The 12,930-nt window shown below is 49.0% G+C and overlaps 1 protein-coding gene across 1 annotated transcript in view; it reads left to right on the forward strand.

Annotated features, from left to right (window-relative positions):
• The first annotated feature begins 879 nt into the window (after window positions 1-879).
• The window catches only part of SARS2 (seryl-tRNA synthetase 2, mitochondrial), a 34,321-nt gene continuing 22,270 nt past the window's right edge, over window positions 880-12,930 (forward strand). Inside the window, exons 1-6 of the mRNA XM_081869173.1 lie at window positions 880-1,163; window positions 2,084-2,179; window positions 3,045-3,074; window positions 4,591-4,731; window positions 7,328-7,382; window positions 7,546-7,609. Of these exons, the coding sequence (XP_081725299.1) occupies window positions 897-1,163; window positions 2,084-2,179; window positions 3,045-3,074; window positions 4,591-4,731; window positions 7,328-7,382; window positions 7,546-7,609 (653 nt within the window). The 5' untranslated portion in view covers window positions 880-896. The remainder of the gene's footprint in view (window positions 1,164-2,083; window positions 2,180-3,044; window positions 3,075-4,590; window positions 4,732-7,327; window positions 7,383-7,545; window positions 7,610-12,930) is intronic.

The following is a 12,930-nucleotide window of genomic DNA, read 5'->3' on the forward strand; positions in this document are numbered from 1 at the left end:
TGTTGATTTTGCTGGTTTTGTCATTAAAAATTGAATTATGTTTTTTGCTCTTTTGGCTTGGGTTGTCTCTATTTCTGCCCTGGACCTTTGGCTGCATGATAAACAAACACCTTTAAGAAATAAAAAACGGAATCAGGGTTTCCTACTGAATTTCAAAGGTATTTAAAGTATAATAAATTTTGCATTTTGTGTCGCCAATTAAAAACATACATTTTTCCAAAGGCTTCTGACAAATTCAAATGATGTTGTTTGCCGCTCATGTTTCTGATACTGAGGCTTTTTGCTTGTTATTGGGAGTTGCTTCGTGTATTTTTTAAAAATAAATGAATTGGGCATGTTTCTGCGTAAATGTTTCTTTTAAAATATATATGATGTCTTTTTATTTGTGCTTAAATTTCACAAGTTGCTAGGGGAAAATTCTGTGTAACAAGTATTCACCATGTACTGTTTTTGTTTGAAACTTTGGTCTCCGAATTTTATTTGAACATGACATAAAAATAAGCATAGGCCTTAGTTGAGATTCCTGAATTGCAGGGGGTTGGACTAGATGACCCCAGGATCCCTTCCAACTCTTAATATTCTATCATTCTATAATCCTTGTAAGTAATGTGAAGGAGATTATGCGTAGAAATATTTTAGTTGATGTTTTAGATTGTAAAATGCTATTTTATTTGTTGATTTATTTTACCTTGTGGGCTTATAGCCGAATAAAGTATTATCTATCTATCTATCTTAATATTCTATCATTCTATAATCCTGCCTTAAAGGGGAAACCTAACCTTCCCCATGGCAACCAAATCGAGCTTGGGCGGGCCTAGCTGCGCCTCTGATTGGTCCGCCGGCGACGGAGGCGCTCTGTCATTGGCCGGCGATCCCGTGTCACATGACCGACCATCATGGCGGCGCCCATGAGGCTGTGCCGGGGCCTGAGGTTGCGCCCGCGGTTTATGCGCCGGGGGCTTCCGCTGCTGTTCTCGAGGACGCGGAGCGGCCACCCGGCGGAGGCAGCCGCTGGGAGAAGCCGGCTGTACGAGCACGCGCGGGGCGGCTGGACGGCGCGCCCTCGGCTGAACTTGGAGGCGCTGAGCGCGCAGCTGGGCGAGGCCGAGCGGGAGCTGGAGACGCGCAAGGGGCCCCTCGGGCCGCGGGACCTGCGCGAGATTGTAAGCGCGGGCCGTGGGTGGGCTCGGCTGGGCGCGCAAGAGCTGTTGCTCCCGCTCTCCTGAGGGCTTAGCCCCAGAAGGTGCTTTAAGCGCCAGGAGTTTAACCCCGTCTTCACCAGCTAGCGTTTATTACTGAAATTTTATTGATGTTAGCCGCCCTGAGCCCGGCTCTGGCCGGGGAGGGCGGGGTATAAATAAAAAAATATTATTATTATTATTATTATTATTATTATTATAGCCGCCCTCTTAGGTGGCTAACATTGTGTATGCAAGCCGCTTTGCCCTGGCTTTAAAAATGATTCATTCAAGTTTCAAGTTCCTGTGGCAAAGTACTGTTACATTGCAACAAGAATAAGACGAGCAATGATGTCAGCAACGGAGTTCAAATTGTAAACACCAAAGGAACGATAACAAACAGTAGCAACATTTGAATTTAATTCTCAAGACCTTAACAGACGAAACCTGGTCATAAATATAAGCACCAACTCTGTGAATTGGCCATATTTCCACTGTTTTTTGTAGCATAATACTGCTTATAATGTCTTATTTCTTTTATAAATTGCTTTCTGGTCATTGACCATATTAAAGATATTATTATTATTAAGTTTCAGGTTCCACCTGGCTGTCAAGATTAGTAACAGCCTGGTCATGAGTGTCTAAATAAAGGCTGTGAAGCCATGCCAGGGTAAAAGGTAACGGTTCTATGGCTCTCAAGCATCTGGGTGTCAAGGGAACTGTTTCCAGGTTCTTGCATTAGCAACTTAACGTAACTGAAGCTCCATACATTTTCTTTCCATTGTTTTTCACTCTCCACTTCCAGTACTACCTTCTTCTGTGCATATGATCTGTTTTTGAATAATCTTATTAAACTGCTGTTAGGCTGTATCATATTTTTCTTCTTTTTTCCTGATGCCTACTAGGTTGCCACTTGGCAGAGATTAGTCGAGGTGCAAGAAGAAATTGCAGTACTTGAAGCTGAGAAAGAGAAGGTGGCTGAAGAAGTGGGGAATATTGTGGTGAGTCCACATTATAGCAACTATTATGGAGCAACTAAAAAGGACGCGGGTGGTGCTGTGGTCTGAACCACAGAGCCTAGGGCTTGCTGATCAGAAGGTCAGCAGTTCGAATCCCCGCGACGGGGTGAGCTCCTGTTCCTCGGTCCCTGCTCCTGCCAACCTTGCAGTTCGAAAGCACGTCAAAGTAGATAAATAGGTACAGCTCCGGCGGGAAGGTAAACGGCGTTTCCGTGCGCTGCTCTGGTTCGCCAGAAGCGGCTTAGTCATGCTGGCCACATGACCCGGAAGCAGTACGCCAGCTCCCTCGGCCTATAGAGTGAGATGAGCGCCACAACCCCAGAGTCGGTCATGACTGGACTTAATGGTCAGGGGTCCCTTTACCTATGGAACAACTCAGAACCACTGTAGAAGATATGTTTCAATAAATAAAAGAGGAGGAAGGAAAAGCCGGATGCTCAGGGCTGCCTACCACAAATTCTGGTTTTGTGTTTCCTTTCTTGTTGTTGTGTTACAGCCAGAAATTTGGGGGCGGGGAGAGAGAGAGAGAGAATATGTGTATATGTATCTTGAGAATCTCCTGCCAACCTAGCAGTTCGAAAGCACGTCAAAGTGCAAGTAGATAAATAGGTACCGCTCTGGCGGGAAGGTAAACGGCGTTTCCGTGCGCTGCTCTGGTTTGCCAGAAGTGGCTTAGTCATGCTGGCCACATGACCCGGAAGCTGTACGCCGGCTCCCTCCGCCTATAAAGCGAGATGAGTGCCGCAACCCCAGAGTCGGTCACGACTGGACCTAATGGTCAGGGGTCCCTTTACCTTTACCTATCTTGAGAATAATTCTAACTCGCTCTTTCATCTTCCCTTTCCAGAAAACCCAAGACAGAAGTACTTTTCAGTCGGTAAGAAAGTTCTTTATCCTTTCCTGCTACTTTAACATCTGTAGCTTTAAAACAGAGAGCGAGTGCTTTCTGGTATGGCAAAGGGAGAAGAATCACTTCTGGCATTTCTTTGCCTACAGATTTGACAACTCTCTCCCAAACCTTTGGCTCGTATAATCTTGTCAGGTCTGTGCCATATTCCTTCTAGTATTTGAGAATTTTACTTTCCTTTTTTGGGGAGCTAACAACGGTGCAAGAGAAAGGACTGCACTGGTGTAAACAGTGGCCAAGCTTCCAAGCCATTTATTGTTTCCTACCCATGGCGGCTGTGTTTCATTTCCACGGCCAGAGACAGTATGCCCTGAATACCAGTTGAGCAATTCCATTTTCCAGTAAATAATATAAACCCCCCAAGGCATGGCAAAATTCATGCACAGACAGCTTTGATGGAATTTAAGCAAGCCCCAATCTTGCTTCCAATGTTGGCTTCAAACTCTGTTTCCCCCCATTTTGTAGCGCCTTTTTCTCACCTCTCAAACTTGAGCAGGAAGCAAACCAACAAAGCAACTGTGTGCACCAATCTTAAATAGAAGCGTACAACTTCTGAACTCTAAATTGGAGCAGAACTGTTGTGACATGTTAGCCAAATCTGAGAACTCTTTCGTAGGCTTGAAGTCTGTGTTTGGGACCACTTCACGGGCTAGGACCCTTCCACCTATGGGACCGCCTCTCCCAGTATGCCCTGCAGAGGACCTCAAGGTCCATAAATAGCAACACCCTAGAGGTCCCGGGCCCTAAGGAAGCCAGATTAGGCTCAACCAGAGGCAGGGCCTTTTCAACACTGGCTCCGGCCTGGTGGAATGCTCTGTTTCATGAGACCAGGGCCCTGTGGGATCTGATTTCTTTCCGCAGGGCCTGTAAGACAGAGTTGTTCCACCTGGCCTTTGGCTTGGAATCAACCTGATCCCCTCCCCCTCTTTCCTTTTTCCTTTCTCCTTCTGTGATGGAACTCCTATTTGGGGACTTCCCTGGCTTTTTTCTGGCCCACGTAGGACCAGTCTGGATAGTTGGCCTTGGTGAAGATTTGACGTTTTCATCCCCAAAAAGTTTTTGATTTGAGTTTCTACTGAAATGAGGCTGCATTTTAATGTTGTATTTTAATCAATTGTTTTTATACCTGGTGTTAGCCACCTTGAGCCCGGTCTTGGCTGGGGAGGGCGGGGTATAAATAAAATTTATTATTATCACTTGTGTTTGGAACTGCATTTGGAACCTCTTTTGCCCACGTGGAAATGAAGCAAAGGGCTTTTCCTGTCCGGTTGGCCTGGAAGCTTTTTAGAATCACTAAAATCAAAGCCTCTTGAAGAATCATGCCAAATTCTCTTGAGGGAGTTCCCTGTTAACATGTATTTCCTTCCTTTTCTCATTGCTGTTGAAAGACCGGAACTGGGATCCAAATAGCAATAAATGCCCTGCTTCTTATTCCCTCCCTGCTTGGGTCTGACAGCATCCTTCTCCTCCTCTCCTTCCCTTTCAGCACCCTGCCTACAATGCGTTGCGGAAGCAGGGAAGGGAGCTCCGCCTTCGTCTCAATGCTTTGCGCCAGCAGGAGCTGGAGCTGGATGAGAAATACTACCTGCGCGCCCTCAGGCTGCCCAACAGGACCCATCCAGATGTGGTAAAAGAGTCTGATGCGAGAGGAGCAACCTAGAACACTCGGGGACTCAAATTGAGCATGACTGGGGGCCACTGCCAAGAAGGCCCTGCAGTGCTCTCCAGCTGAGAAGACTTCCCGGGTCAAGGATATATGCAGCCAAGGGTTCTTCTGCAGATAAAAAGAAGGGGGATGCTTGGATAATGCAGTAACATTTTACTCCATTCCTTCCCTTGCTTGTGGGTGGGGGTGCACACAGAACAGTTCGCACCTTTGTGAGTTTCCCTAGTCACCTTTCACCTGATAGTTGTGGCTGAGTGACTGGCCAGTGCCCAGTCGAGAGGAGGTGCTGGGAAGGAGCTTGAGACCTCCAGCTGGCTAAATGTGTGGGGCTTCAGGCTATGCCCACCCAGTACTCCAACAAGGAGCTGCAGGAGAATATTCCCTGGGGGAAGAGCATGTGTCTCCTCCTCCTTCGTGTGCCCCATAGCCGAGAGCTCCAGAGGGTGGCAGCACGAGAACGGGGCCTTCTCTGCAGTGGCTCCCCATCTGTGGAATGCTCTCTCCATTATACACTTTTAGGCACCAGGCAAAAACATTCCTTTCTATGCAGGCCTGTGGTTGATCTGATTTGCATCCTATGCCTTTTTAAAATGTGGTTTTTGGGGGGAGGCGGCCACTGGGTTGTTGTTTTTATTTTTATTACGTATTTTGTGGTTTGATATCTGGATTTTATTCTGTGAACTGCCCTGAGACCCATGGCTATAGAGTTGTATATGAATTCAATAAATTCAATAAAATAAAATAAATGAAGAGCGGGTGGTGTGGCACCCAGCAACGGTAAACTGAATAATAGTAGTACAGTGGTACCTCGCAAGACGAATGCCTCGCAACACGAAAAACGGGCAAGACGAAAGAGTTTTCCGTTTTTTGAGTCGTTCCGCAAGATAAATTTCTCTATAGGCTTGCTTCGCAAGACGAAACATCTTGCGAGTTTGTTTCCTTTTTCTTAAAGCCGCTAAGCCGCTAATAGCCACTAAGCCGCTAATAGCCGTGCTTCGCAAGACGAAAAAACCGCAAGATGAAGAGACTCGTGGAACGGATTAATTTCGTCTTGCGAGGCACCACTGTGGTAGTAGTAGTAATAATAATAGTAGTAATTATTATTATTATTATTATTATTATTATTATTATTATTATTATTTATTATTTATACCCTGCCCATCTGGCTGGGCTTCCCCAGCCACTCTGGGTGGCTTTCAACAAAATATTAAAATACAGTAATGCGTCAAACATTAAAAGCTTCCCTGAACAGGGCTGCCTTCAGGTCTTCTAAAAGTCTGGTAGTTGTTGTTCTCTTTGACATCTGGTGGGAGGGCGTTCCACAGGGAGGGTGCCACTACCGAGAAGACCCTCTGCCTGGTTCCCTGTAACTTGGCTTCTCGCAGGGAGGGAACCGCCAGAAGGCCCTCGGCGCTGGACCTCAGTGTCCAGGCAGAACGATGGGGGTAGAGACGCTCCTTCAGGTATACTGTGGTCGTGGCAATACGTGTGCAGGAATAGAGGGATGTGGGGGCATGGGCACCAAGCCTTTTGACATACCCCTGCCCATGGAAGCTTCATAGAAGCATAGAATTATAGAGTTGGAAGGGACCCTGGGGGTCATCTAGTCCAACTCCCCTCTTCCATGCAGGAATACGCAGCTGTCCCTTATGGGGATCAAACCAGCAACCTTGGCATTATCAGCACCAGGCTCTAACCAACTGATGGCCCCTTCAAGCTCCTTTGCCTGAAACCAGTAACCGTTCCATGTAAAATACCCTGGTGGTTAGCTCCTCAGAGCTAGTGTGGTGTAACGGTTAGAGTCAGACTAGGACCTGGGAGGGAAAAAGGAAAGGGAAAGGGACCCCTGACCATTAGGTCCAGTCGTGGCCGACTCTGGGGTTGTGGTGCTCATCTCACAGAGTGTTTGTTGTGGGGGAGGAAGGGAAAGGAGAATGTTAGCCGCTTTGAGACTCCTTCGGGTAGTGATAAAGCAGGATATCAAATCCAAACTCCTCTTCTTCTTCTTCATCTCGCTTTATTGGCCGAGGGAGCCGGCGTACAGCTTCCAGGTCATGTGGCCAGCATGACTAAGCTGCTTCTGGCGAACCAGAGCAGCGCACGGAAACCCCCCTTTACCTTCCTGCCGGAGTGATGCCTATTTTTCTACTGGCACTTTGAGGTGCTCTCGAGCTGCTACGTGGGCAGGAGCAAGGACCGAGCAACGGGAGCTCACCCCGTCGCGGGGATTCGAACTGCCGACCTTCTGATTGGCAAGTCCTAGGCTCGGTGGTTTAACCCACAGCGCCACCCGCGTCCCACAGCACCAGGGAGACCGGGGTTCAAATCCTTACCTAGGCCATGAAGCTCTCTGGGGAGGGAAAAAACCTTAGGAACCTAACCTACCTCACAGGGTTGTTGTGTGAGAATAAAACAGGGAGGAAAGGAGCTCTGGGCACCACCTTGTGCTCCTAGGAGGAAAACGTCAGCTAGAAAATGGATAATAAGTAAATAATAGGGAGCAGAAATTCCTCTGACGCTTCCATGCCTTTAACCTCTGACCTCTTCCTTTCCCCAGCCAATTGGAGATGAGAGCCAAGCACGGGTATTGGAGGTTGTTGGTGAAAAGCCAGGTGAGAAAAAATTCCTTTCATCACCACTAGGGGGGGTTACTTGGTTCTTTCCAGGCAGCGCTTGCGTTGCCTTTTTAAAAAATACCTGGATCTGTTAAATTCTTCCTTATTCCTGGTTTAATCTTCATATCCCCCTGTGTTTTTCTTTTCTTTTTTTAAACAGCATTTGACTTCAAGGCGAAAGGGCACCTGGAAATTGGGGAAGACCTGGATATCATAAGGCAAAGGTGTGTATGAGAAATTGGCGGTCTCGTCCCTTCCCATGCAAGGCTTTCTGCTTAAAAGGGACCATTTGGGGAAAAAGGAGACAGTCCTGAATCCCTTTCAAGCACAGAGAAATGAAGCAACAGCTCCACTTGCTGGTAGAGAATGAGAGAGTGCCATTTACCGTATTTTTCACTCCATAGGGCGCACCGGAACATAGGGCGCACCTAGTTTTAAGGGGGGGTGGAAATCAAGGGGGAAAATCTTATTCTCCCCCCCACCAGCCCCAAAGAGCAGCGTACAGGCTGTGCACAACCCCTCCCTTCCTGAGGGGTTGCACGCAGCTATGCCACAAGCCAAGACAGTGCTGTCTTGGCTTTCTCTTTAGCTGTGCGCAACCTCTCCAGCCGGGAGAGGCTGTGCGGGGCTAAAGAAGCCGTAGCCCCGAGCAGCCTCTCCCTGCCGGAGGGGTTGCGTGCGGCTAAGGCACAAGCCAAGGCAGCCAGCGGGATCCATCCCGCTCGCTGTTTTGGCTTCCTCTTTAGGCCCGCGCAACCTCTCCGTGCCGGGAGAAGCTGCGCAGGGCTAAAGAAGCCATAACCACATACAGTGGTGCCTCGCAAGACGAAATTAATCCGTTCCGTGAGGCTCTTCATATAGCGGTTTTTTTGTCTTGCGAAGCAAGCCCATTGACAGCTTAGCGGATTAGCGCTATTAGCAGTTTAGCGGCTTTTAGCCGATAAGCTGATAAGCGGCTTATCAGCGGATCAGCTGATAAGCGGCTTAGCGGCGGATCAGCTGATAAGCGGCTTAGTGGCTTAGGAAAAGGGGGGAAAAGGGGGGGAACTCGCAAGACATTTCGTCTTGCGAAGCAAGCCCATAGGGAAATTTGTTTTGCGAAGCACCTCCAAAACGGAAAACCCTTTCGTCTAGCGGGTTTTTCGTCTTGCGAGGCATTCGTCTTGCGGGGCACCACTGTACAGCCTCTCCCTGCTGGAGGGGCTGTGCACGGCTATCCCTGAAGCCTGGAGAGAGAGAGGGGTCGGAGCGCTCCCTCTGTGCTTCGGAGGCTTAGCGTTGCTATCGCTGAAGCCAAGGAGCCTGCATTCGCTCCATAGGACGCACACACATTTTCCCTCAATTTTTGGAGGTGAAAAAGTGCATCCTATAGAGTGAAAAATATGGTACTTTCAATAGAGTCTGGAAAAATTAAGTTTCCCCCTTCTTCCCTTAGTCAGTGCCACTAATATTCTCTAGGCAGCTGCCTCTTCCTAGGGAGAAGTTCATGGCTTAACGGTAGAGGATCTGCCTAGCATGCAGAAGGTGTCAGGTTCAATCCCAGTGGCATCTGGGAAAGGTAGAACTGGAAATGTCTCTAATCTGTCGCCTCGGAGATCTGCTTAATCATCATAAAAAATTGTATTCATACCCCACCCTCCCCAGCCAGAGCCGGGCTCAGGGCGGCTAACACCAATAAAATCACAGTAAAAACATAATAGGGGGGAAAGGGGGGGGCAATTTAAAACACAGGTTAAAATGCAGTTTAAAATGCAGCCTCATTTTAAAGTACAGTGGTGCCTCGCAAGACGAAATTAATCCGTTCCGTGAGTCTCTTCATATAGCGGTTTTTTCATCTTGCGAAGCAAGCCCATTGACAGTTTAGCGGATTAGCGCTATTAGCGGTTTAGCGGCTTTTAGCGGCTTATCAGCTTAGCGGATCAGCTGATAAGCGGGTTAGCTGCTTAGAAAAGGGGGGGGGGGAGGGGAAAAAACCCGCAGGAACTCGCAAGACATTTTCGTCTTGCAAAGCAAGCCCATAGGGAAATTTGTTTTGCGAAGCGCCTCCAAAGCGGAAAACCCTTTCGTCTAGCGGGTTTTCCGTCTTGCGAGGTGTTCGTCTTGCGGGGCACCACTGTAGCTGATAAATCAAGACCATAAGGGGAGGGAAACGTAAGGGTCAGACTGAGTCCAAACCAAAGGCCAGGCAGAACAGCTCCGTCTTGCAAGCCCTGAGGAAAGATGTCAAGTCCCGCAGGGCCCTAGTCTCTTGTGACAGAGCGTTCCACCATGTCGGGGCCAGTGCTGAAAAGGCCCTGGCCCTGGTTGAGACCAATCTAACAACCTTGAGGCTCTGGACCTCCAAGGTGTTGTCATTTGTGGACCTTAAGGTCCTCCGTGGGGCATACCAGGAGAGGCGGTCCCATAGGTACGGGGATCCTAGGCCTGCTTCCTGTCTATTCTGACAGTGCTGACCCAGAAGTGACTGACTTGCAATGTAAAGGGGAAATGACAGTTTCAGAGTTGCCCTGTAATTTGTAAACACATACGCAAATCATATGTTCCTCAATTATATAAATTCCTCCTCCGAGAGCCCTGCCATCTACCATATTGTTCACCCTTCTCTCTCTGTTTGTGTGTGTTGAGCGAAATTTCTAAAGTGTGCGTGCGCACACACTGGAATCCCAGTAATGTGCCCAAAGCATAGCTGTCAACCGTCCCTTATTTGGCAGGAAAGTCCCTTATCCCAGCACGGTGTCCCGCTGCTGTCCCTTATTGATGATGTCCCTTAAATTTCCCAGGTTTCAAAGGAAGCAGCTCCCCTCCCTCCCTCCCTCCCTCCCTCCCTCTCTGCCGGCCAGGGAGGAGGGAGGCTCCAACTGTGTTGCTTGGCTGCGTTGCTCACCCAATAAGGAGTCTAAGAACGACCGGGGGGTGGAGCTTGCATGCCTTGTGCCGATCCAATCGGCCGCGTTGCCTGGGGACTCGCCTTTGCTCAGCGCTTCCCAGCGGAGAGGGGACGGTGGTTTTCCCTGCTGCATCCCCTTTGCTGGGTTGCTGCTCTGTGAGAACCACCGCTTGAGGCTTTGTCTGGCTGCTGGCTGGGCTTTCTGCCTTTGGCTTGGAGGGGCTCAGAAATTGAACATACCTGTGCTCTGAAAATCCCTTATTTTGGCTGCTGATCCCTTATTTTCGAGGCTGCTGGTCCCTTATTTTCAAATCTGTAAGTTGACAGCTATGGCCCAAAGTTGTTGGGTATCAAATTTTGGCCTTGCACAGGGCGCCATATTACCAAGGTCTGCCCCTGATTAAACCTGGAACCTTCTGCTTGCAGGGCAGACACCCTGCCACTGAGCTGTGGCTCTTTAAAATATAAAAAATATCTACATGCTGCTAGGGAACAACTTGCACCTTAATATCAGCAAGACAAAGGAGATGGTGTTGGACTTTCAGAGGAAGAGAGGAGAACTAGCCCCGCTGTACATCGGGGAGGGCTGTGTGGAGAGAGTCTCTTCCTTTAAATTCCTAGGAGTTTATCTCCATGAAGACCTTACTTGGAAAATAAATACAACCCAGGTGGTTAAGAAAGCCCAACAGAGACTCCATCTCCTCAAGAGTATTGCGGAAGAATAAGGTCAATCAACATTTGATGATCTCCTTCTACTGGTCAACAATAGAAAGTGTCCTTTCATACTGCATCACGGTGTGGTACGCTGGTTTGACATCATGTGATAGGAAGTGCCTACAGAGGGTGGTGAATACAGCACAAGATGTTATGGGCTGTCCTGTGAATCTGCTGGATGAAATAGCGGAAGAACGTTGCCTCAGGAGAGTGAGGAAAATTCTCAGGGATGATTCACACCCTGGCCGGCACTTTCTTGATCTCCTGCCCTCAGGCAGAAGATATAGAAGCAGAATTAGTCGCACCAACAGGGTAAAGAACAGCTTCTGTCCATGGGCTGTTAGGCTGTTGAATTAAAAGATAACAACTGACTTTCGGGTTTGGTGGGTGTGCGTCAGTAAACAAGGGGAATTAAGACTAAGAGCGCTGAGTGGGGGGTGCTCGTGTAATCTCACTGCATACAAGTTGTACAAGGGACAATAAAGTACCGTATTTTTCGCCCTGTAGGACGCACTTTCCCCCCTCCAAAAATGAAGGGGAAATGTGTGTGTGTCCTATGGAGCGAATGCAGGCTCCTTGGCTTCAGTGATAGCAACGCGAAGCCTCCGAAGCCTGCGCTCTGGAGGCTTCGCATTGCTTTCGCTGAAGCCAGGAGAGTCTGCTCTTTGAGGTTGGCGTTGGGGGAAAGCAGCGCTTCCCCCTATCGCCAGCCCCAGAGGATTGGGGGGCAGCAGGAAGGCGCACGACACCTTCCCGCTACTCTCCGACCTGGTTTGGAGGCTGGCGGTGGGGGAAAGCAGCGCTTCCCCCCACCGCCAGCCCCACAATCTGGGTCGAAAAGCCCGCAGGAGCCGCACAGCCCTTAAAGAGCGCACTGCTCTTGGGGGCTTTTCCCCAAGGAGGGAGAAGGGACTGACTGGCCGAGTCCGTCCCTTCTCCCTCCTGTGGGCTTTTGCGGGAGGTGGGGGAATTCCCCCACCTCCCGCAAAAGCAGGGAGAAGGTCTTGGAGCAGCGCACAGGCTGCGTGCAGCCTGTCCGCTGTTCCCAGAGCTGGGGGGGGGGAATCATTTTTTCCCCCTTGATTTCCCCCCCTGAAAACTAGGTGTGCCCTATGGGCCGGCGAGCCCTATAGGGCGAAAAATACGGTATTTCAATTTAGCTGGATACAACCCCACGTAAACAGGCTCTGAGGCCTGGAATAAATTGCCCCATTGTTGCAGCCACCAGCTCCCTGAAAAAGCGTTGGAGGAATTGCGTTTGTGCGAAGGCAAGCAGAGGAGCGAGTGAGCAAGCAAGACAAATTGCCTAATGCCCTGATGGAGGGACAGGGTGCTAAATATGATTCAGGCAGGACAAAGGGAGCCTTTGGTCTCTGAGTGGATATTTCCAGAATTTGCCGGCACCCATTAGCTGATTGGAAGCCCTTCTCCTTCCTGCAAAGGGATCAATATTTGATGGGTGGCCTTTGAGATGAGCTGTTTGGCCCCAGGGCCTTTTCCAGTAGCAGGCTGCTTCCCACCCACCACCCACCCCCGTGATCTGTTTCACAAAGCTCCCTCTGAGCCTCGGGCCAAAGCTAAGAGCCTCTCCTGTCACGAAAGGAAGCCTGCCATTGACTAAATGCGTTCGTCATGGAATTGGCACTCTTAACGTGGCCGTGGGGACATGTTTCCTGGAGAGTGTTGTTTTCCTTGGTGCAGCTGGATATTGGGAACATGGCAGGGAAAGGACCAAAGCTCAAGGGTCAAGCATCTGCCTTGCAAGCCGAGAGTTCAATCCCCAGTATCTCCAGGGAAGAGCTCCAAAGAGACATTTGTTGCAACAGGGCTCTTTAATCCAATTTGTGCAAACCTAAGTTTCTTTTTTTTAAATTTTTTATTTTTTATTGAATTTTGCAAGAAAAGAAAAAGAAACAAAAACCAATACATAACACTGTAAGGTAA

This window comes from Podarcis erhardii (genome assembly GCF_964252035.2).
Source record: "Podarcis erhardii genome assembly, chromosome: 7".
Taxonomy (NCBI): domain Eukaryota; kingdom Metazoa; phylum Chordata; class Lepidosauria; order Squamata; family Lacertidae; genus Podarcis; species Podarcis erhardii.